The 25,789-nt window shown below is 38.1% G+C and overlaps 1 protein-coding gene and 1 long non-coding RNA gene across 2 annotated transcripts in view; one reads left to right on the top strand and one right to left on the bottom strand.

The window, feature by feature from the left end:
- Positions 1 to 22,837, top strand: part of LOC130597585 (uncharacterized) — a 33,822-nt gene extending 10,985 nt beyond the window's left edge. The window contains exons 4-5 of the long non-coding RNA XR_008971814.1: positions 21,562 to 21,700; positions 22,699 to 22,837. This is a non-coding gene — a long non-coding RNA (uncharacterized LOC130597585). The remainder of the gene's footprint in view (positions 1 to 21,561; positions 21,701 to 22,698) is intronic.
- LOC130597385 (eukaryotic peptide chain release factor GTP-binding subunit ERF3A) lies at positions 1,879 to 24,209 on the bottom strand. The gene is made up of 15 exons (XM_057405913.1): positions 23,937 to 24,209; positions 14,459 to 14,506; positions 14,056 to 14,097; positions 13,085 to 13,312; positions 11,979 to 12,012; positions 10,459 to 10,536; positions 9,055 to 9,235; positions 8,522 to 8,676; positions 7,248 to 7,388; positions 6,410 to 6,503; positions 6,002 to 6,082; positions 4,169 to 4,342; positions 3,636 to 3,725; positions 3,068 to 3,236; positions 1,879 to 2,371 (listed from the first exon to the last, which is right to left on the bottom strand). Exons 3-15 carry the CDS (start codon positions 14,075 to 14,077, stop codon positions 2,319 to 2,321), a joined length of 1,500 nt encoding a protein of 499 aa, XP_057261896.1. The 5' UTR covers positions 14,078 to 14,097; positions 14,459 to 14,506; positions 23,937 to 24,209; the 3' UTR covers positions 1,879 to 2,318.
- Positions 24,210 to 25,789: the final 1,580 nt, after the last annotated feature.

Genomic DNA, 25,789 nt, shown 5'->3' with positions numbered 1-25,789 from the left:
AGCAATATCTTCAGTTGTATACTGTAGATTCTGTTAATGAACTCAAAATAATGTAGCCTCCCTTTACAGACACGGTCAGATTAACTGGATTTATGGAAATGGTAATTAAATGTACTAGATGGGATGAGTAATGGAAACGCTCAGACTTTCTACCTACTGGTATTTCAATTCACCACATAATTTTTCAGTTTAATAATAAATACTCAGTCCAGCCTCACAATAATGAGCCTTTAGAATCCCTCATTAAGTTTGCCCAAAAGTGGAAAAATTCTACTAGAGTAGCATGTAGTCTTGAGATGCATCTCAATGCTTAAAAAAAAAAAAAACAACCCATAAAAACTTAAAAGGTGTAACAATTTAGGAATCTAACACTAAGTATTCTCCAGAAATGGTCTTTGCAACTTTCAAATCCATGAGCTTACTCCAAGGAAGCATTCAGATATGTGGAAATCTTAAGTCAATCCAGAATATGAACAAGACAGTGAGTTTCCTTGGCATTTAATTTCTTCATTAGTTTAAGATCCAAGGAACTATGGGGTTTGTTCACTTGGTAGAAAAAAAAGAAAATTAAACTCTGATTTATCAAAAAAATAAAAGCCCAGAGATTTGCAGACATAATAAAATTTATTTAAATTTCATGCATTATGGTAGCTACAAGTGTAGTCATATGAAACTGAAGGACAATAACTTCTTCTGTCCATACAATGTAGCCGTAAGTGAAATGAATGGGAGTTCCACAGTTACAAAGAAACAAACAAAACAAAACAAAACAAAAAAACCCAAAAGGTAAATCGGGCTCAGTTTTATCTGTGAATTCAGAGACAGTCACTAGACTGTAAAATTTTGGGGGAGGAGATGGGCTTGCCACAATTGTACAACTGAAAATGTTTAGTTTGAGACATCCTGAAGAATCTCTGAAGATACCTTTAAATACTTACTACTAATACTCTGGGAAAAAAAAAAACAAAAAACAAACCAAACACCCAAACCCCAAAAGATCCATTAGCCTTCATTCTAATTGTTAGAATCAGGACAGCAATTGTAGACAGTCCACATTCAAAGTGCAGCTAAATAGGATTTTATTATGCAGCTCCTTCAAGTTGCACTGAGTAAGCTTTATTTTGAACCAGTTTTGTTTCAATTTCTCAAGAAAAACTTCACTGGTCCTCAGAAGCTTACATTGCTTTTTGATATGCAAAAATTTACAGACTGTGCTTGATTCTGACCCTCCCATATTTCAGTATGTGCAAACTCTTAGGGATTTAAATAGTCTTTCTCCCTCTCAGTTCAGACTGATCTTTAAAACAACAAGGATTATTCAGCCCTCTAAATTAAAGCCAGGGTGAACTGAGTAATTTATAACTGGCACTTTTTAATTGGCCCAGTTCTCCCACAAAATGAAGCTCTTATAAATACTAATAGGCACTATTGCCACAGACTCTCTTATTTTTGCAAGTTTCACTGATTTACTGGTTGTTAGCATTTCTGCAGTTAGGAATCTAATAATGCTGACTTTTTATAAAGACAGTACATAGTTCTAACCTTCAAAATTGACTTAACTGTCTAGTAATGATGTTAAGTCAACCTAAATTTACTGAAGATATTAACAAACGTAAAGCTGATGAAGGTGCCACATTTGCATGAATAGTTTCAAGTTTAAGAACGCATCAACAAAGGGAAGGGGCAAACCTAATCCTTTTAATACAAACTTGGTTGAGTGCCCAATTGCCTCATTTAAAACTGTGTGTGTGGGGAGGCTGAGGAGTTTAGAAAAGTCCAAGTAACCAAAGATCTAGGTTACTGGGAAGTTAAAAAGCTAATGCAACTGCGTTACATCCAGATAAAAAACACTATTCAAAAGCAATTCAAATACCGAAAAAGATTTCAAATTGAATAGTTTATTAACATGGTAGTCATCTTTGTAACATGTGCACACACACTCGCACACTCTGAATGATCTGCCTGGAAAAAGAGGTCTTAATATATATGCTGGGGGAAATTAAACATTAAAAATCCTTTAGATTTTCATAATTATAGGCAATTATGTCCACATCACTTACAAAGCTATTGCCGAATCTTTCCAAGGAAGCAGAATTTGGGAGAAAAAAAAAATTCTTTTTTGGGAAAATTCAACAGTGGCATAGCAGAGCTCTCAATATGAGAAAGCTGACATAATGTGGACCTTTGCTGTGAAATTTGTCTTTGCAAAATATGGGGGGAAGTTTATCAATGGGCAGAAAATAAGAAGGCGGTGTGAAGTAGGCTTTTGCAGAGTCGATTTTCCTCACAGTATTGTGCGGGGTCATTGAGAAAAATGTTTAGTCCTTCTCTGGAACCAGTTTCAGAACTTTTCCAATTGCAATGGTCTTACCTAAACCAAGGAGACAAACATTAGAGTTACATATATTATGAAAAGAATGTAAAAGTCTCTAAGAACATGAAAACTTTCCTCAAACATATAGGCTCTTGAGTGTATTAGAAATAATACAGAGAATAAATAGTTGTACTGTAGACTGAAAGCACCAGTGTATTTTATAAGGGAAATAAAAGTCTTCAAAATAGTAAACCTGCTATTCTCACAGTAAAGAATAAAATGTGGATTGTGGAAAGCCTGATCTGTATTCATCCAAGGGGAAGGCAAGGCAGAATCATTCTAGCAGATCTGTGTACTGCTTTTAAAGACGATTTATTTTAAATGTGCCCCACAAGTGTACAAGATTACCAGGTTAAAGCTCAACATATACCCTCACTTATCTTTCCTAACTTTAAATAGAGAAACTATGATATTCATATTGCAGGTGGACATTCCAGGATGCACCAACAATACTGGCAATTTTTTTTTGTTTCACAGTGCACACTTCTGTACATTATTCCTCTAAAATAAAACACACTTTGTTACTAGCAAGAACTCTGCGCAGTGGCAACTATTTGCTTAGATTTACTTTTCCACTGTTACCAGATAGCAATTTCAACTGCATACTAGCATTTTAATACCTCATTGCCATGCATGATTTCCTATTTCACATAATGATTTCTGCAGCAGCTAGTAACTGTCAATCAGTCTTACCCTCATCCCTTAAGGTAAAGCGACCCATCTGAGGGAAATCTTTGAATGTCTCAAGGCAGATAGTTCCTGCTGTCCTTAAACGGGCAATGCATACTTGATCTTGTTTCACAAAACGGGGCCGTGTCTTACTTTTTTCTCCTGTTTTTTTGTCTACCAAGCAGATTAAGGCCTGTATAAAACAAATAAAAACCCCAAAACTAGAATAAGGGTTATTTTTTCCTTTGTGAAAAAAACTGAAGTGGTTTGAGGAAGAAAATACTTATAAATAAATATTTATTGAATCTTAATCCTGAACCCTAAAATTCTACAAGGTTTTCTGGAGAAGATAAAAATACCACTTCTAACATTTACTGCATAAGGGAGTCAGTCATGACCTTTCACACTCTTCAGAAGGCTTATGCTAACAGTTGCAGCTATTTCTGGTTGTGTTACAGTACTGAGCAAAGATTCTATTCAAGACTCAGGCTTTGTTGCGTTTAGTTGCTCTACAGCTGTATAACATGACATAACTCCTCACCCCAACATGGGGATTGTCTGTATTACCATCACAACTTAAAAGGACACTTACTGTTATCTCAACTTCTTCAATACAGGTGTGGATGTGTAGCACAGCATTATAACCTGGGCAGATAATGGATTTGTGCTCAATTATCACTATCTGTAAAACAATTAAAAGTAAGTGCATTTTTCCTCAATTATAAAAGAGAGTAACCAAACACAGAACTATATTAAAATGTACAGCTGAACAATATACACACACTTTTTTTTTTTGAAAGAAACTGAATTTATAAGTAAGTTCTTTACAATATGAAAGTATAAAACTGAAGAGTTAGCATGACAAGATCTTGCTTTCGCAGCTGCAGGTATCTAAAACTTCATTGACAAGTTACATTCAAAACAAATAAACGATACTTCAGAACCTCAAATTCAAGATGTCAGACTGTCAGGTATATGTTACTGGCAATTTAGAGATACGATAGTGAATAAGAAGTCTGTACTGAAACTTCAAACTACTGAAGTTTTGTTTTGTTTTTTTACCAAATCTAAACATTTTAATGCTTTTTACCCATCTGTACCACAATTAAACATTAGTTATTCTACCTGGGCATCAAACGTGCGTCCAGAATGACACAGATTGTTGAGATCACAGAGAATAAATCCTGGAAGGATTTCTTCCTCTTCAATTCCTTTCAGTCTGATCTTTAGATTTTCACCTGGGGCTACTGAATCAGTTTCTACATCATCAGAAAGGATTCCAAGAACTTCCACGTTGTGCTTAAAGAAAGCAAAAGTGTATTTTTCTATTGTGAATATTTTAGTCTGGTACCAAATCATTTAACCACAAGAGGATTTCAATGCCATTACTGTTTAAATTCATTATATTTGGTTATGTGAGCTTCAGAACACTTAAAATATGTGAATTAAGAGTTACAAGTATTTAAAATAGTATATTTAATAAAATAATCTTAATATAATTCTATAGTATATATTCAATGGAAAGCAAATTTCAAAAACATCCACTATTTCTCAAAGTGAAATGAGTTTAAAACCTGTAAAGAGATGGGAGATACAATGATACATATTATCCAAGAAGAACAGAAAAGCCACGTTGTCGTATAGCCTTATTACATGCAAAATGTAACAGTCTGAATATTAACATCATCCAGGAAATCCCCAAATCCCAAAATTCTATAAAGTTTCCTGGAGAAGATAAAAATACCAAATGTATATCAATGACCACTCTCCAAGCAAACACCAAAATCTGTTTCCTCACATTCCTCTCAGTTGTAACCTCTCTTCTGATTGTTCTACTTATCAATGGAAAATAAATATTGGAACAGCAGATAAGTTAAAGAGGAGGTCTTTTGTTCTGATTACCTAAAGTTTTAGTTCAATTCTCACTAGCTGCCAAAGTAATGAGAAAGAAGTGTCATCAAAAGCACTAGCTATTTACTGAGAATTTCGTAACTGTTCAGATACAGCCATTTACAGTTTATACATTTCTCCTAATCAACCCAAAATCACTTGGGTGTCAGATATTGTCAAGCAGTTTTATAAAATGCCATTGTCTGTAGTCTGTAAAATTACCTTAAAAACTGAAAAACAGAATCTCAAACTAAGCTTAGTTTCAACTGTCAGCAGCTCTTGAGTAACATGGAAGTCATTCTGATCAGCGTATTTTGATTAGGAAATACCAACTTTCAATAAACTGTAGCTTTATAGCACATTTGAGCATTGAGACATTATCTAGCAAACTACCTCAGCCTACAGAATTAGAAAAGTGTGTCAGCTTAAATCAAGATGACATGGATAGGCAAGAACAACTAAACCCTTTTTATAGGAAACCAACGGAAGAAAATGCCACCATTAGCTGAGAACACTCTCATCCACTGCCTTTCCCCTGTGTTTTCACAACTATGTTTTCACATCCTTCACTTTTTAATTTTCACATTCTTCAGGGCAGCACAATGATTCCAAACAATAATCTTATATTATAGAACACCCATCTACCTGCACAACCAACCTATACTTGACTAAAGCAAACTTTAGGTCTTTCATTGGAACACTGCGTACTTGATGCATACTTTCAATTTTTTTCCTATTTCCCTTTGGAAAATAACCCCAGAAGGAAAAGGTTTTGTGGGCCAAAAATGCAAAGCACAAATGCAAAGTAAACTACAGTTCAAATAAATTACAATGATTTGCAGCCCAGAAGTTGAGTCTACTAAGGAGAGACAAGCTGCATTCTGAATGCTAAGGAACTACACACACACACACCCCGCCCTGGAAACATCACCTACGTAAAACACGAAAGCTTAGTTGTGTTAAACTGAGCAACAAAAAGTGTTCTGATTTCAAGTAATAAATATATTTAAGAGTCAAGCTCTTTTTTTTAGGGTAGTAACATTTTTTAATACCTAAATCTAACCATACCTTGTTTGGCATCATCACAAGCTGTTGCCCTTTGCAAATAGAGCCTGACTCCAGCTTCCCGAGGACCACAGTGCCCATATCCTTCAAAAAAAAGTTACATAAAAATTGAAAACATGTTCCTAAAGAGTCTGCTTTATTTATGATGTAACTCTATGTATGATTACTTAACCCTGTGAAGTTATTTAGCACTGCTATACTTAATGGTTTGTTAACTGTTCTCATGAAAGATTACAGATTTGAGAAGTCTCATATAACGCCAAAAAATTACTTCCCCACCCTGCCTCTATGCTACAGCTGGAAATGTAGATATACCAAGGAAAAAAAGATACCCTCTAAAATACACTAAATAGTCCATATACTGCCTTCTGAAAACAGCCCATTTATACTTGCAATCCCGTTAATTTGTACCTTATATTTATCCACAATTGGCAGCCTGATTGGTCCATCAACTGAACGGTTGAAGTTTGGCAAGTTATCCAGGTAGGGAATAAATGGTAGTCCACTAAAACAGCAGAAGGCATTTGTTTCAATTTCGTGAGCACCCTTCTATTGCAAAGTTACTCAGAATGGATAAATGCAGTCCAGAAAAGGGAATTATTTTCCTTCTCCTTAATAAGAACAGTGACATCGAAGGCACTTAAATCTATCCTAACATGCCACCATTAGTGTCTACTTTACACTGTCTGACAGGTTGGTACTCGGGAAATACATGTAGTTTTTAAGTTACATTACAGGCATATTTTAAACAAATTTATTATTCCTTTAAGAATCTTGCTAGATGTGCAATATGGTTTAGAAATACAAAACCATAAGCTAGGTCTAAATATGATTTTCATTAATATCTGCCATGAACAATATTGGAAAACATGACACCCAGGGAAGGACACGGCTTGTCACTAATTATAATATAGCTTTAAGCAAACTTCACATGAAACAATTACTCATTTTAGCAACATGTCAACTGCAGCATCACTGCAAAATTCAAGAGCTAGTATGGCACTCAAATGCACAAAGCCAAATAATACTGTTTATACTATCACAGACTCTGTTAACTTTAATCCTTTGCAGAAACTGCTTTTATCTGGCTCATTGCACAGCTGTATTCTTGTTGCTCCAACTGTATTTCCTCAAGCACTTTAGAAAACAGCTACAATATATCATGCTATACTCCTTCCTAACTGCAAGGTAACATTTACTTTTACTGAAATGCAGCAAATATCCAAGTTGTTCAATTTAAGATACATACATATACCAAGGACAGAATTCTGACTGTTCTTTAAGGTTTGCTCCAGTCAGTCCTGAGCAGGGCATGAAATGAATATCTTTTTTGGGATTGAAGCCAACTTTCTTCAAAAATGGCACCAGTTTCTCTTTACATTCCTCATATCTATTAAAAATGACAAGCAGATCTAGATAAGTTTCAATTATTTCAGCATGACATAATACTATGCTTTAAAGAAAAAACAAACCCCACAGTAATTTCATCAGTTATTATGTGAGCAGCAAGCAAACCTAAGAACCTTAGTGGCCTATTTGCATCTTCTCCCCAGTTTTGCAGCACAACTTGGTATTGTCTATTCTCCCTCACTCCTCTGCTCTACAATGCACCATCAGTTTTCTCCATATACCTCAATTACAGGGCTAGGTAAGCAGCAGCATATGCTGAGATCCAGGCCCAGCTAGCAGGACAGACCAAGCAGACAGCTACTGAAGTCATGCTGCAAGCTTTCACTTTAGTGGTGGCTTAATTTCCTCCAATCTTCTATATCGTTTCATAAGATTTAATGATAGTTATTTCTACTGTTTCCCCTCAGTCAGTTTCAGCTGAATTCAATGATGCTGGAAGGCTGGGGCAGGAGCAAGACAGCACAAGTGCGCATGCCTCATACCCTTTAATAACTTTTAAGCATTAAGGCAGAAAAGAGTAACTTAATCCTTTTTATTAGTTACTTAAATATTATACATTACTTCTAGTTATTTTTACCTGCCCTGTATCATCACAAAATTCTCTCCCTCCCCCCTTCTCAGACTGTAACCACAAGCCACTTTATGACTTGCTTATTCAATTCAGTTTATCATAAAAGAACAAGGCCAAATAATTCAGGGTGGACACATCAGGTGAACAGGATACTGCTGTTCTCACCAAATCTAAGCTAGGAGTTTAGCAGAAATGTGGCCAAGCAACCAAGAATGTGGCAAACTAAACTACTGAAAACAGTTACTTCCTTTTTGGTTCAGTTATGAAGTTTTCAAGTCAACTACTGAACTCTTAGAATGCTTGGCTTTGTTAAGACACAGCTGCATGAAGCCAAACAGGTGAAAGTGAACGTTTTAAAGTAAGTAGTATAGAACTTCAAGCTGAGTTAAGAGGCACTGTGCTTCTGGTTTCCCTGCAATTTTGATAACCTCTGTCCTTAGTCCACCACTCTACCATTCTTTCGGCAAAAATAAGATGCAAAAAATTACTTAGGACTTACTTCTGTATCTTTTGATAAAGATTTTTTTTTATATTAAACTCACCTTTCATTACTCCAGTTTACAGTTGGATCATCCATTTTATTAATAAGAACTATTAAATGCTTTACACCTGCCGTTTTTGCTAACATGGCATGTTCTCTTGTTTGTCCACCTTTCTCAAATCCAGTTTCAAATTCTCCTTTTCTTGCAGAAATAACCTATTGAAAACACACATTTTAGTAAGAGTTCTACAATTGTCTCAATGAAATGATCAGCAATGGGTAAGCCTGCCTTATTCAAACATTACTTTGGGTAGTTAACACTAGTAAAAGTTTTCCAAATGCATTGACTGGTATATCCTAAATATTACCTATTAGTTTCTGCATTGATATATATATATATATAAAGCCACATGACACCTGTGGACAATTCTGTGAAGCTGTGAAGTTACTCCAAAATCCACTCAACCTGGTAGACTTCAGAGTTGAAAATTCTGCCTACTGTAACCAACCATAACAGTAAACCTAAAAAAAAAACCTAATCAAAAGCTTAATTCCACAGTATATCTAACAGAAAAGAATCTGGTTTAGCCTTACCAACACAGCAAGATCAGCTTGCGAAGCCCCACCAATCATATTTGGAACAAAGCTCTTATGCCCAGGAGCATCTAGAATAGTGAAGTGTTTCTTCTCAGTTTCAAAATAGGCACGACCCACTTCTACTGTTTTACCTTTGTCTCGTTCTTCTTGGTTTGTGTCTAAGGCCCATGAAAGGTACCTAAAAAAGACAAAACCCCCCACAAACATTCTATTTTTGTATTATTTTTTACTACATTTATGTATGACTATTTGTTCATCGTAAAAATTCTTTTTTTTCTGCTCAACTATTTTAATCACCTCATCATTACTGAACTTAAGCACTTCCAAGATCAACAGTGACTTTTTATTCAGTGTTTTGTGTATATATAGTGAGCTGTAGTGCCCAGTGCCAGCTCCCTTCACATGCAAGACCTTTAATAAAGACACAGAGGCATGTCATACTTTCTGTTGTATATCAAGACATTTTAAAGAATAAAAATAGCATTCAAGAAGGCACTTCTTGCAACTCATCCTCTAAATGAGAAGGAGGAGAGGAAATCTGCTTTTCCAGCTGTTCAGGGTTTTTGATGCAAGGACCTGAAATATTTATTACCACTGTCATCTCCCAACAGTGGGATGATGCTTATCATCCTTCCTATCCCCCATCACACATAATACAATCAATGGGTGAGCACTGCCCTGAACTGAATGCTCAATTGCTGCTCTACCCCTAGGAAAGTCTTTAGCTGCTTCTTTTCCAGAGCCCTATGACTCCGTTTTCTTCCACCACAGCCAAAAATGGAAAGCTTTTGAAAGGAAGATCAATTTTCCAGGAGTTGTTTGAAAGAGAAAGAAGGCTGCTGTATGTGCTGTATACACACACACAAAACCAAAACCCGAAAGACAGTAACAAAATCCAAACCAAACAAGAGGCCCACAGAAAATCCAAACATGACAGCAGTATCGTCTTGCCTGGAGGAACCCTAAGAACTGCAGACCCTATCTTTATTCATAGAAAAATTAGGTGACAGCCAAAAACTATTCACTCGCTCTCTCCTCATGTCTGCCAAACTGACAGCTTTAATCCTTGTCCCTTAGATCTCTCTGTGCTTTTTACAGGTTAAAGAGATACAGACAGAATAACCCCAGGACTTTCCAAGAGAAGTGTCTGCCTTGTATCTGTTTTTACCAACTAAGTTTTCCAAAGCAATGGAGCACCAAAACCTGTTCCAACATGAATCGCACTATTTCATGCAGTTCTAGTTATAGTACTGGAGGAAAACGAGATTCCCCACATACACAATCAAAACTCACTCCAGCAAGAAGACAGTGCTGCAGGGACAGAGACTAAAAAAAACAGCTTCCCATTTTCATCCCAGTGCGAAGAGGAAAGTGCACTATTTACCTTCAGAAGGTTCTTACCATGTTTCTCTGTTTTTTTCTTTAGCTTCTCTTTCATATTTTTCAAGTGTTCTTTTGTCAACCATTCCTGTCAAATACCTATGAAGGGGAAGGGAGGAAGGTGCAATTTTATATAAAGTAGAATCACAGTTCCAAATAGTTAAATACTTGTACAGTACCTACAGATTATTTTGAAATATGATGCAAGCTGCAGTGGAATTTTCTCTCCACAAAACCCACATCATTATCTGACATGTAAAAATGACACCAGTACCACTTCAGCAAAAGTATGAGGAAAGTCTTTTTTTATGCCTAATTATAAAATGTTCTACAGAGACAAGCTTTGAAAAGGAACTATATCTGTTAAGTTCACTTCTGAGACTAATCCAGTATTTAAAAATTAAGTAAAAATTGTGACAGGAGAATTTTTCACATGCAAATATTTTTGTTTTCGTTCTCTTTAGAGAAAACAAGGAAACTGATATTTTAAGAGAGATCTTTCAGTTATGAAAAGCAGCTGAGTACAGTTTTATTATATTAGAACGTCTATATTTTTCCCTCAGTTATTTCTACTTGATCTTCTAATTACAGTAATCTACTTAGTTTAAGTATGATAAGAGTAAATAAAGAGTTAATAACAAAGTTGGTAGCTGCACCCAATTTCCTCCCACCCTTACAACAAAGGCATATTCTGCAAAAATGAAAGACCACATAAAGCTTTAGGAACAGGACACATTGGAAGGAGTGTTAAGAATAGGCATCTCCTTGTACAAGGATAATACTCAGACCCATCAGATACTAAATGCTAATTTGCTGTAGTATGAACTACAAGGTTAAATGTAGCGTGACAATTCCAAAATTCCAGTTTGGTCAAAACAAAACAAGATGAAAATACCAAGATAAAGTCCTCCCAGTTTTGCTGAGAACATTATTTTTAAAACATAGCAATACTTAGCTCAGCAAGAGAGCATTTATTCATGTACAGCTTTCCATTTCTTGGCTTTTAAACTGTTAGATCTAAGTGCATTTATTTACTTTTGTCTCAACAATATTACAGACTCTGGATACTGTTTCTAAAATAGACATAAAGATTAACTACTATAATTTCATATTTTGAAATCAAATTATGCCTGACAGAATTAGCAGCAGGGAATAAGGATATTCAGGGTTTTTTTTTAAATCTTCACAAAAAAGGCAAAGTTTAACAAAGGGTATAAAGCAGTTTCACAGAGCATTTTAAAATAACGAACTAAAACAGAGTCATGTTCTAAGAAAGGGATTCAAGTTTTTTTTTAATTTAATAATGTATGCCTTTGCACAGTTGTTCCCATTAAGTGCAGCTCCTATAGTGGTTAGATTAGATCTGCTGGAATTAAGAAATTTCAAGGACAATAACTAAGTTGACAAGAAGAGTAACATTTTATCATAAAAAAATTAATCTATACTGATTAAAGCCATAAAGAAAACATTACTCATTTTACTTAATGTATTTTTAATTCACAAGAAAGAACAGCAAATCCTAAAACTTTAAGTTCCCTTACATTATTTGTCCTCCAATAGTTGACTTGCCAGCATCTAAAACAAAAAACATTTAAACAAAATTAAGTCATTCATAATTTAAAAGAAAATCCTAGGAAAAAACCAAACACACAAACAAATTATGAACAAGGTCATCTAATTTATTTAAAGTTATATTTTTTAATTGCAATCTAAGTTTCTTGAGTCATCTCTCAGCTTCTGTTGTTTTCATAGTTATTTACTGTTCATTCAATTACACTGAATTTTGAAAAATCCGGTTTCAAACACATGAACTTGGAGTTATCCATAACAAAAAAAAAAAAACCAACAACCCTCCCAAAAAAAGAAACCCAACAAGCAGTGATCCAGCAAAAGCATGAGTGAAGAGTGTGGGAAGCTCTTGCAAAATCCCTCTCTGCTTCCTTTCTCCCTTGTCCCTAACTTCTATAAGCTGTGCATCAATACTGGGACATTACCTCTTCCCACTGCCTCTGTACTCTCTTTGACTCCATTCTGAATTACCTGAGGACTAAGTTACAGTACTTTTAAGGTGATAAGAGACTACACAAAGATACAGAATTCAGTGTAAAACTCATGATTCAATAATTTTTCTGTACTTCTGACACCACTTCAGATTTTTCTGAAGTTTGTTGGAACTATTCAAGTGGGACATTTTGCTATAAATGCTTATTTTAACTCTGAATTATGTTCATCTACTATGTTCAACTATTTTATATCTGTACAGTATTTAATATTTTAAATAATAATTTTGGAATTTAATAACAATTAACAAGAACCCTCTGAAAATATTTAAAACAAGGAGAAAAGGAGCACTGCTTTCTGATTTTATTTTTTGGATCATAATCACAGATATGTCACTTAAGCACTCGAGAGCAGGTATCTGAGACACTGCTGTGACCCACAGAACACAGGCACTCTATCCCTGAAAGACCTCCTTTAAGTTTTTTCATTTTTCTAGAACAGCTTCATTAGAATGAATGCTCCTATTAACCTCAAGACATGGTGAATACGTACATCCCTACAAAGGGCAGGATTAATTTCTAATCCTCAGAGTTCTAGGTAATACACAATCCAAAGATCCAATTACTTCACATTCACTTAAACTTACCTACATGCCCAATGAATACTACATTTACATGCTCCTTTTTAGGAGCACCTGGCGGTGCTACAACAGATTTCGGTTTTGGTATTTCCTCCTCCTCTTCCATCATTTCCTGAGCACTTTCTTCAGAAGGTCCTGCATCCCCTGCGGGACCACTTCCTAGCTCTGCTTCACTTGTTTCTTCTTTGTGGTCCCATGACTCTTCTGGGGACATTTCCGTCTCCCCATTTTCCACTAAAAATTAACCAGTTAGATATACTGGAATAAATAATGAAATTAAAAGCACTGACTATAGAGAAAAGCCCCTGTCCCAAAGATGCAATCAAAAGATTTCAATGATCTGGCCTGTTAATGTCTTTCCATACATAAATGGGCAACTGCTGCTCATTTCTGAAAATAATATTACTGGAAGCTTTCAAACTAGCATGTGTGCTAACATCAGCAAACTATGATTCATAGGGATTAAGACACTTCTGTTTTAAAAAGGCAACAATTTTACAAGAGAAAAAAAGAAATCTGAAGATCCCCTCATACTACCACACTGGTCTGAATCCACAAACACAGGCTACTTCACGGTTAGAAAGAAAAGAAGAGGGATAATGGTTTAAGTTCCTCAAAAGCCATACAAATACAAGGAGGAAGATACAATTTCCATGTCCTGATGGCTGTTACAGATTGCTATAGCATTTTTAAAATCATTGTTTCATATATAGCAAAGGGACTATTTTGTAATATAAAATTAATTTTAAGTAAAGCACTGATGCTTTTTCAGTGAAGTAATCCAACTGCACCTGTCAATGCACACTAGTGTTCAGTCACCTCTTTTCTAATCTAAAGGCACGATGAAAATTAGTAAGTACCAAAAATGCAAAGGCTCAATAAGGTATTCTTCGATTTTGTTTACAATGCCTCAGCAAAAGCACTCTAGTAGTATTTTATAGTACTATCAGAGTAAAATGGAACAATTCTGATCTTACCAACAGATTCTGAAATTTCCATGTTAACAGCAGCAGTTGAACCTAGGGGGAAATAAAAGGTATCATTAAGGACACATACTTACCATGTATTTGAGTACCTGCCAATGCTATTTAATATACAGATTCCATTTTTCAGATTCTGCTCATGCAGCTTTATGACCACTTGGTCTTTATGTGCCTTGCTTGACTGGCTATCAAGCTGTAAATAGCCACAGATTACCACACTGCATTGCAATAGTAGTGTGAGGATGAAGAGAATGAAGATTGGAAATGATTCATAGAGACTAAAAAAAAAAAAGAAAAAAGAAAGAAGAAAGAAAAAATAATATTCTTTGCAGTATTTTTTTTGAAGTCGTGTGTAATGGAGCTGTGCTGTGTACCATCGGAACACAAACCTAATTACCTTCACAAGAGGCTGGCTGCTCCTCTGGAGAAGTCTCTACAGGTGCACCTATGGAGAAAAAGGTTTAACTTTTAAAATACCCTGATATAACCACACTTTGGCACAAAAGACCATCTCCCAACTTTATTGCAAGAAGTGTATTTAAGACCACCACCACTCTCCCCAAAACCAGTTCTAAATATAACCTCCAAGCACAAATACTTCTAAAGAACATTGCCTGAAAGTTGTGAAAATAACATACCAGTTCTAAAAACAGTTCCTTATTTTTCCCCCCCCACAGGGAAGGATACACTTAAAGCAAGTTTCAAAGGAAGCAGTATTTCTATACATAGTATTTTACCTGCCCATCCTTTTTGGCCATGCTGGCTATTTTAAGTGTTAGCATCTAACTGGTGTTTAAAAACCAGCTTCATTGTATCCAAAGAAACAATACATGTTTGGTATCACAGCTGCATGGAAAGGTTCTACCAGTTTCACCTTACAGGGATACCGACAATGCTAATACACCTCCATCTCACATCAGCATTGAGCAGAAAACTGAAACAACAGGGGCTGGGGTAGCCAAATATTGCTGTTTAACCCAAAGGAAGATCTGTTTTGAAACATTCAAAATCATGCTGGTTATTAGTAAAGAACCAGGCTGGTTTCAAGGATAACTAAAGAATATTCGAAATCTTTAAAACTCTCAGATACTCCTGTATATATCCTGGAGGAGAATGAAAATACTGGAAGAAAGGAGGTGGAAAAGGAGGGATGGAAAAAAGGTGAAAAGCAAGGACAGAAGCCGTAGGAAGGCATTTCTATTACTGGTTGGCTCTACCAGCCAAAGGTGTAATTGTTAATGGTTCCCAACAGATGGCTCCCGAGAGACAAAGAGGAAGACAATACTGAGCGCACACACCAGATTAAGTCTCATGACCAGCAATTCCATCATACAACACAGCGCTACCGTGTACAACAACATAACCTGAGCCCAAGCCCCAGGGATGAACATCACCACACGGAGTACATATGACAAGAACAGCATCACCTAGCAAACCATTCTGAGAACAAATGAGGCAACATTTTGACCTGTGACTACTAAACAAATACAATGAATGCTAACAACAAACTCGGTTTAACATGCTCCAGTCAGCTCTGTTGTTATCTCAGCCCTTCGTGTCCCATGTTGGCCACAAAAAGGACTGTCATGGTTTAAATCCAGCTGGTAACTCAGCACCATGCAGCCACTTGCTCTCCACTCCCCAGTGGGTTGGGGAGGAGAATCAGAAGAATGTGAAATCCATGGGTTGAGATAAGAACAGTTTAATAATTAACATTAAGGAAAATATAATAAAAATAATAGAAATAATATCAACAATAACAATACTAGTAATAATAGGGAACAACAAAAATAAAACCTGAACAATACAATTGCTCACCACCAACAGATACGCAGCCTGTCCTAACCAGTGATCCATCCCTTCTGGCTAACTCCCCCTCCAACCCCAGTTTATATCCTGAGCATGACACGCTGGGGTATGGAATACCCCTTTGGCTAGTTTGGGTCAGCTGTCCTGTCTGTGCTCCCGCCCAACTTCCCATGCCCCTTCTCTCTGGCAGAGCATGAGACTGAAAAGTCCTTCACCAGGGCAAGCACTACTGAGCAACAACTAAAACATCTGCGTGTTATCAGCATTATTCTCAGACTACAGCTAAAACACAGCACTGCACCAGCTACTAGAAAGAAAACTGACTCTATCCCAGATGAAACCAGGACAATCTGTAACACATTTCAAGCTCAGCTTGATCCTCATCTGTGAAAATCATTCTGATAGGAATCTGGTCAGATGAGTGGGATTCAAAATGTAGTTTGTATGAAATCAGGTCTTTAATGATCCCATATCTCAAAATAATGCTTCAAATTCTTGGATTTACACACAATAAACAGCAATTACATTTTGCATGGCATCCTCCATACTCCATCTCTCCTCAATCTGTAAGTTAAGAACTGTTGTTGCAACCTTATTCGCTGTATTACACAAGGTGAGTGGATTATCTTTAGTCCTCTTGAACACCAGAGCCCTAGGACATTTTTTGGAGTATCTTTGTTGTCAACGCCAAAGGGAAAAATGGATACACCTCATGCATTTATGTACTGGCACACCATCAGACAAGGGCATTATGTAATTCTGAGTCTTGTCTGAATAAGGCAGAAATAATTTTTGTCTTTATTTTGGTACAAAAATTACACAACTTTAAAACCAGGGCAATTACCCTCTTTAAAATTTTGTGTTAAAACAGAGTAAATCAAGAACTTCTCAGCATTAACAATTTACAATGCCTCCACAGAAGAAACAGAATATTGCTATATAATTACATGTATCTTAGAACAAAGTAAGATTTTTATACATAGAACAGGTAGAGCTAGCAAACTAGGAATCCGTATTGAAAGAGTGGTAGTTAAAATACACTACTAAAGTCAAACTCAAGTGCTAAGCAGTAATGACAACTCCCATCTTTACTGCAGTATTTACTAGATCCCAGAATAAGCTAAGAGATGTCTCCACACAAGCAGAGACTGCTCAGAGGTTCATGGGTAACCGCTCAGAAGTGGTTACCTGCGCCACAATGCAAATGCCTTCATGGAACAGATGAGGGGCTGTCATTTGCTGCTATGCATGGCAGCACTCACAGCTCCCAGCCCCCTTCTGCTACTGCACTGATAAGAACCAGTACTGGAACCTGACAACTGAGGTGGAGTACGGGGGTTAAGGAAACTCTCTGCACAACAGAGCAGAGAGAGAGATTAAATTAAAAAAAGAGGCAAATTCAGCTTGAAAGAAGCATCTTATTTTTTAAACTTAAATGACCTGTACAGTGAGTTTGTTGATGCCTGTATTGGAGGAGCAACAAGTTCCTTCACAGGAATTCTTGGAAGGCTGAAGAGTGAAGAAATAGATGACACCCATCTCAGGATCCCCATCACCTTTACGTATGTGAGATTGAATACCTCAGTACATATTTGCACAATAGTCACACAGTCTCAACAGTTTTCATGAATTATAAAACAGATGTTTCCCACCCCCACCCTTTCAAATGAAAGCTTGAATTAAAAAATAAAAAATATAAAAGTAAAATTAAAGGTCTGGGTCAAACACACGGAGCATGAGAATCAGAATAAAAAAACCCAAAAAACAAAAAACCCACAAAAAAATTACTTTAAGCACAGGTCCTAAAGTTAAACAAAATATTTCATATTTAATGTTTTAAAATATACAGAAAGAAACGGTGTTCAGGAGTTCACTATAATAAAGGCAGATGTTTTTAAAGTTAACTTAAACCCAAAATTACTTTCTTCTTGTCTCTGCCCTGTTTCGCAGCCTGTGCCCCAGCTTCACCAGTGGACAAAGGTGGATGCTCAGTTTCTGAAATGCACCAATGTAAGAGCAGCTTTAACAGTTTCAACATAACTTTGTAAAAATTCACAAAAAAAAAAAAAAACAGCCCTTGCTTGGTACTCATAGGATTTTACTACATGTTAGTTTAGTAAAAGACCCACATTTTTCTTTCCCCAACGAGGACACACCTTAAGTTTGTCTTATCTAAACCACACATGCTTCTTCACAACTAAGTCTAAGAAAGCTTATGGGGATTTTCAGGGAATATAATGAAAACCCCTCTTCCTTAAGGCCAAGTATTTGTGTTCAGTTAATAAATTGATTTTTGAGACCGACAGTCAAGACATGAAGCTCTGCATGAGAACAGTTAAGGATTCCACTCTCTAAGATCTCATAACCCAATAGAAACAGCAATTAACACAAACAAAATAAAACCCAACAAACCTAAGCACCCCATAGATTTTCCAGCATAGATTTCAGGATCTTAACATTTACATGTAAGTGTAAAATTTACACATAAATTCTCAAATAATTCTAGAGAATGCATTTTCAGTATTGCATCACCTGTCCTAAACTAATTTTTGTACTGAAATTCAGCATCATTTTCATACAGACCTCTTCAAAACACAGCCATAAATTTCACTGATTACATTTTGACTGCTTTATTTGTTCATAATAAAACCCCAAAACAATCTATCTTTGCTTCAAACAATCAGCTGCTTCTCCTGTCATCACAAAACAGGAGAGAAATCCCCAAATTCCTAAAGTAGAATTGTAAAACCAGATTGATAACAGAACCCAAGAATCATCCCAAATCCTTTTTGTGTTAATTTTGACACAGCAATCAAGTTTTAAGGTAACATTGTGCTTTCAAATACATTAAATCAGTAGTCCAAACACACGGTCAGCAGACTGCATGCAGACTCCAGGACAGTTCATCAAATCCACAGCCGTCTCCTGTGGTCCACCTTTTATTGGAGACATACAAAGACCACAAGAATGATGAATTATTCTAACAGGAGCAACATAATCCTGGCTGCCTTCCTGGGGACAGCTCAGATGTAGACAAAGGACATCTGTGTAACACACTGGCACCTTGACTGCATCACACACGTATACTATATCTGATCATCTGACAAGTCAGTGCCAAGAAATACAGCCTCTGCGCTTTTAATGGAGACTGTGTACAGCTCACCTGCCTAGAGGAGCTGACACAGAACACTGCTCTAGACAGTCAAGTGATGACTTGAGATTTTTTTGATAAGAATAATTTATACCATATACTGGTATTCACGGCACCGATCTGCTGTCACATAAGCAGTTCATGTTTAGTTATAAAGTTTTAACAGCAGCGTTACCAACACCCTACCTGCGAGGAAACCACCAGCATATGGCTATTCAAACGTTCATATGAGTAAACCATGTGATGTGATAGCTTCTGGAATGATGGACTACTAGTTTTAAACAAACAAGCCTTTCTTAGCAAGTTTACATGCAAAGTGACGTCTCTTGAGGCCTGAACTGTTGCAGAGTCTTTAAATACAGTCTACAAAGGATGGTGACCAGTTTTGGGGAATGTGATGATACAGGTAATTCATCATCCTACTCTGCAAATTATAGGCTTCAGAACTGAAGCAGAAGATACTGAAACTCCTCCTTTTGATTCTGATGCCAGGGAAAGAAGTGGGATATGATGCGGATGGCCCAGGTAGCTACAAAGTCAAGAAAATGAGGGCAAGGAAAACCAGAAAGATAAATGCTTTATCCACTTACAGCATTTGAAGGCTGAGGATGTGCAACTGCTTTAATGTAACTATTTTTAAAAGTGACTACTGCAGGCAGGTGAGAATATTTAGGGAGTGAAGCAATCCTAAAGGGCACTGAGTCTTAAGCCAGATGTTTGCTTGGCTCAAGACAGTAGGTGCAAGTTGTCAAAACTGTAGTCATTAACTAATATGTTCAGAAACTTACTTGGTCAAGAGAGCTAGTAAATGAAGCAGTAGGACTAGTACCACCAAAAGGATAAACACTATCTGTCTCTATACTAACTGCTATGTGTCACACACTTTTTGTGCTAATAACACTTTGTTCTTACCACCACCACTGCATACTTCAAATCTTTGAACAATTCAGGTTGGAAGTTATCTAGTTCAGTCTCCTGCTCCAAAGTCATCAGCGAATTACTTCTAAAAAGAAGACAATCCGAAATAAAATATTGTAAAAAATATGGTAAAGCCCATACAAGGAAGCTGTGATGAATTTTACCAAGAATCCCATGAATATTCCAGAACTATAACAAAAATTGAACCACAAGAATGCAGGCTGACACTGCATTTTCAGAAATCCTTCACTCCTCTCATCCCTGAGATCCAACCAAAACTTCCACAGTAGAAATCTTATTAATCAGGCAGGGGTGGAAGGGAGCAGGTTTTAACTATTCCCTTACACTTCTGACCCATGCCTTGGTACAGAAACAAAAACCCATCCAAAAGCCACCACAAAAAGCCACCCAAATGTAATTACATTTTATATGCACTTACAAAATTAGTAATCCACAGAACAAAAATAAGTCACAGATGCTACAGAACAGTGAAGCTACAAGGTGCAGTTGTGACTAAGAATGTTTAGAGGCCCTAACACAATCTGCTGTCATTCTGACTATCCTACCTTACCTTAATTGAGTTGGATTTGCTAGTCCAGCAACTATCTACAGTAAGCTTTCCTAGAAACACAACTTGTTCATGACACACTCGACATGCTCACTGGAAGGGGCTGTGCCACAGCAATGCCTGCTGCAGACAAAAAAATCGAGATGTCTCTTTTTCACATGACCAATAGACTCCAACAAGGAAAGTTTTCACACAAATGAGTTTGACTTGGACACAATTTGATAAAAGCAAGTCCTTGCAGCTGTAATGTTTAGAACGTACTGGTTTTAATCTGTTCCTTAGGTTGAAGAATTTAAGTAACATATCCTTCTTACATATAATCAAATGATAATTTAATTCCAAACTAATTCTATCACAAAGCTATCTGAAAGCAAGAATTATATTAGTGGTAAATATTGGTCAGCTATTCTCCCTAATAGAGCATTTGCAATCATAAGTACACATAAAACAGAAGTTCCAAACTACTTGGAATGCAGGTCTTAGGACTTCCCTAGTTTTAGGAAGTTGACTTCTTGTTCCCTACCCAGCTTCTGTGAGCTTTATTTCAGTGGTCTAAACACAAGTGACAGGAATTTTATACCAATTACTAAAAACATGAAGTTTGCATAAAAGGGAACACTGTTACCCACTACAGCCACACACTGGAGATCAGTGCTGTGCAATTTTTCCATATGCCATGCTGCTACTACACATTTATCTCAACCTGCAACACCCTTTGAATTACTAAGGAATTAGGATTCGAAAAAAAACCTCACCTAGAGAAAGTTCCAAGAAGAAAAGTGTTACCAGAACTTAACTTTAAGCACCTTAAGTCCTCAAACTGACACCCAGCTTTTTAGGTCCTTCCTATGAATCAATCTTAGTTTAGATTCTTCTCAGTACAAACCAGGATTTGTACAGACAAAAAAAGAGAAATATTTTTTCCTCACAAGGTAACAAAGAATGAGTGTCACAGAACACCTAATTCCTTGTGGGAGCAAAAGCAAACTGGGTTGCTGAAAAGTAACTATTCAGCACTACTGTCTAATCACATGTTGTTCTGACATATTTCCAGAGCAAGCTCCACCTAGTTCTTCTGGCCAGGAAAAGAGTTGTCACCCTATACGAACACCTGCAAGGACAAGGCTGTCAATTACTTACTGTAACCAAGTACATCAGACCTGGAAAGGTAGATAACAAGTACAGTATTCCAGGTAAGAAAAAATTATTTTTTTTTATCTGCACATTTTTGTTTGCTTAATCTTAGGGACTTCCACCTAATTATAAAACCTCAAAATTCTAAACCTTGAAGAAGATGCAGGAGCAAAGTGAATTCAAACCAGGTAGATTATACCAGCATGTAAGAAATGTGCTCAGCAACTAAGATAGAAAGAAAAGCTATCCTGATCATTCTAGATGATCAAGAAGCTTTCAGTAAAGTCTAGTTTCTGGAAAGACAAAGCTTATCATAGGCCTCAGAAGTAGTAAAAGAGTGGAGAAAAGGAGATCATGAAGAAATAAATATAATGAGCAGGTGAGGAAATGTAGTTTAAATCCTAAATATATACATATATATGTAAAGCCTGAAGAGAAACCTTACAAAAGTAGTCAGGGAGAAAAAAAAAACAAAGTTATTCTAGTAATATTCAAAACCCCAAGAAAGTTTTCGATCATAGTACTGATTACATAGTTATAAATCTCCTTGGATTCAGGTTCCAATGGCTGAAAAACATATTAGAATGGATTTTGAAGATTATTTAAAAGTTCATCACAGGTTCAGCCCAGCCTCAAGCTCTCTCCCTTTACACCCGTGAACCTTAACACATACATCTGTTCTAAATGGAAGACAGGAGTCTGCCCATGGCTTCTTGAAAGTATATTTTAACACATGTCCTGCCTGCATAACACATGAGTGACAATTTCTGATAAAAATCATAATCTAACATTTACTCTAACACAAAAAAAGGTTAATATTCTGCTATGAAAATTTTAAAGCTTCATATATGAAAGTCACAGATTTTAGCTATTAACACCTGATAACTTAGGTATTAGGGAGAGACTAATAAATATATTAAATCAGAATGCAATAAATAATAAGCCACAATCAACAGGAAATCATGACAAACATAATGTAACAAGTAATCACTTTAGTGAAATTAAATTACTAGAATCCGTATGTGAAATACTAGCTTGTTTTCTGTTGTACCAATAGGAATACAGAAAACTATAGAGGCAAATAGAAAGCTGTTAAACTATCATACTCAACCAGGCCTCAAACTCCTTAGCTGCAGGAGCGACGTTAAAATACTACCCCAAAGTTAACTTGCAAGTCTGATGTTTGGAAGGACCTTCAGTTTGGAACTGGAAATGAAAAAGTAGCTCTCCTTTAATTTCCCATATGCAAAGCAAATAGAATATAAACACTGGCTTTGTGTACAAAGATCCTTTGAAATTAAAAGTAGGGTAAATTTCAAGTTATTCCATTGAAGGGCCAGCTGGACAAACCTCCCTGACCTACTAATCCTTTATCAGCACTGTATTAGAAAATCAACCCCAAAACTACTTGCTGTAATCTTCAAAAAGACATTTAAGATACATCTGACCCACTAGTGGCTGAAGCAGTGCTGTTCTCCCCAGAAACACTAAATTTATCACCGCCAAAATCTTCAACAACTTCTCTAGCGCCTTAGGAAGGAGAGGACTACATGGCTTCCTCTCGTCATGGGCGACCCTTTGCGAGTAAAGGTACCACAGAAACGTACGCAGGATCCGTGGACAGACAGACCACACCAGTTCCTGCTGCTCCTAGAGCACAGTCCCGGTGCCACGGGTTGGCCTCTCAGGGCACGTCCCACAGAGCCTCCCCACCCGGGCCAGCTGTACCACAGCGGCCTGCAGACCCCCTCCCAAGGCCCCCCAGCTCTCAGGGCTGCATCAGACGCTGCAACCAACCCCTCACCTATGCCCTACAGGCTCCTCTGCCTGGAGTTCGCTGCCTTAAGCCCCTTCCCCCAGACCCCTCTTCTGTAAAGAGGCCTCCTCGGCGGCTCCCCATCCGCACCTGCCCTCGCCCCTCACTGGGGAGAACCTCCTGCTGCCGTTAGCACCCGGCGCCCCAACCGCTGGGTCGGGCCTCTCCCCCACCCCCGGGCCGGTTCACCCCTCGGCCCCTCAAGCCCCAGTCCAACGCTGCCGCACCGCCCGCACCCCTCCAGCCTGACCCACCCGGTCCCCGGGCCGCTCCCCAGGCCGGCCCGGCTCCCCCGCCCGCCCGCCCGCCCGCCGGAGGCCCTCCGCGCCGCGCACCAGCCCCGCGTGGTCCTTCAACTCCTGCCCTGTGGGGCGCAGCAGCCCTCCGTCCGGGCCCCTTCGCACCACGGCCCCGCGCCCTTCCAACATGGCCCCCATCCCTCCGCCCTCAGCGCCCACCCGTCCCGGCGCGGCAGCTACCGTGGGGCGGCGGCGGCGGCAGGCCAGGCGGGGGTGAGGGTGGCGGCAGGCCGGGCGCCGGGCCGCCCCTGAGGAAGGACGGCACGAACTCGGCGGCATGGACATTGGGCACGAAGGGCTTGGCGTTGACGTTCAGCTGCCGGCTGAAGGCCGCCCCGAGCAGCTCTTGCTGGGCCTCGGCCTCCGCAGCCGGCAGGGCGGACCCCGGGCCAGCGCCGCTGCCCGGCTCGATGTCCGCCTGATCCCAGCAGTCGGGAGCCGAGTCGCTGCTGCTCCCGCGCCACTGAAGACGTGCGTATTCCAGTTTTTATCTATGCAAAGTTGCACTTACCGAGTCCTGGAAAGCATAGGGGCACAGTGACGGTGCAGCGATGGCACCTGCGCTGGGGCAGCACACCTCCAAAGGAAGATCTGTGAGCACATTTGTCTCACGTGAGGGGCGAGCGAACATTTCTCTATGTCCAGCTGTAAGTTGTCATGACGCATTAAAAGTTCCAATTTTGGCAATTTTACAGCACAGTTTGACTTGGTTATTATTAGTTTTAAAACAATCCAGTTAAACCAAATTCAGTAGGGCCTGTCAAGTACTGAGGCCCTTGACTGGTAAGACTGATACACCTTAAAAACCCCAAACCACCAAACCCCCACATCGTTGAAGTTACGTATATTTGGAGGAGTTGGAGAGGAACAGAGGGGAAGCAAGCACATTTTGGTTAGTAGGCTGCACGAGGCTGTGGCAGCACTTCATCTTGTAAGACTCAGTATTAAAGTGATTTTAACTAAATGAAGTGAGTGCTTGGCAGAAGGGAGTTCCTTGGAGTGCTCACATGTGAGGACTGAGTCATTTGCAGCTTATTTACATTAGAACACTGTGAGGCAGGTTTACGGAGTTGTTTTGAAAACAGATGGGCTTAGAACTGGAATGTAAAGATCTCCATTCAGCACAAAATCCAGTGCTGGACAACTACACAAACTTTCCCAAAGTGGCACTTACGTAACATCATCCTGACACAAGAGTGCGATGGTTTCTGGCTGCACACCAGCAGAAACATGTACACCCTTGACAAGCAAAAAACTCCACGTGGCTGGTAATGCTCACATGTTAATGGAAAAATGTGTGTCCAACTGATCACATTCAGAGAAAACACTAGTGCATATGGCAGCATTTATTAAAGTAAATTTAAAATATATATATCCCTACCAACACCACAGATAATTACTTTTGAAAGAAAAAAATATATTGACAAGTGAAAGACTCTGCACCTCTGCTAGTGGAAGTCTCCTTGAAGCACCAAGAGCTTATGCTCACCAGAGCCTAAAGAATGAATTGTAAAGACCTTGTGAAAACCACTCTGTGGTCATTCTCTGGTGCATTCTCTGATTTAAGACACACATTGCTAGGGCCTCTGCTGTTCAAAGTTGAGTACAATTAAGGAAGTACAATTAACCTGTGTAATATTTAGAATTTTGTTAAATTACAGGTAAGTTTCTCAGATGTGTGTGGTGATCATAATAAAAATAATAATAATCATATGCAGTCCCTCTGAGGGCTGGGATAAAGCATGAATAGGATATGATCCCTTCTTACCAGGAGAATAGTGGAAGAATAGATGTAAAGCTACAGGAGTAAGAAATATGTTTCCTTAGCAGCTAGTATCATAAGGAACACATCAGAACACCTCAATATAGGTTTTTAGTTTGTTTGGGGTATTTTGTTTCTTCTTTTTTTTTTAATACTAACCTTTGCTATTAGGTGACATTTATTAAACCCTAGGCATCTGATACATTTCATTTAGTATGGAAACAAGGTAACATGATTTGGAACAAAGGAGCTCATGGGTTACTACTGCTGA

Source organism: Pezoporus wallicus, unplaced genomic scaffold, assembly GCF_028554395.1.
Source record: "Pezoporus wallicus isolate ANWC-B61680 ecotype Strahan unplaced genomic scaffold, APGP_CSIRO_Pwel_v1 contig_8000, whole genome shotgun sequence".
Taxonomy (NCBI): domain Eukaryota; kingdom Metazoa; phylum Chordata; class Aves; order Psittaciformes; family Psittacidae; genus Pezoporus; species Pezoporus wallicus.
The sequence above is the reverse complement of the archived record's forward strand: the minus strand, read 5'-3'. Positions and strand labels throughout refer to the sequence as shown.

Excerpts from the sequence above, each read along its gene's own strand:
- LOC130597385 (XM_057405913.1), bottom strand. The coding sequence starts at position 14,077 with ATGGAAATTTCAGAATCTGTTG. Across the intron at positions 7,389-8,521 it reads GTAAACTGGAGTAATGAAAG|ATATGAGGAATGTAAAGAGA; the intron begins GTGAGTTTAATA and ends CATTTTTAATAG. Across the intron at positions 3,726-4,168 it reads GACGCACGTTTGATGCCCAG|ATAGTGATAATTGAGCACAA; the intron begins GTAGAATAACTA and ends ATTGTTTTACAG.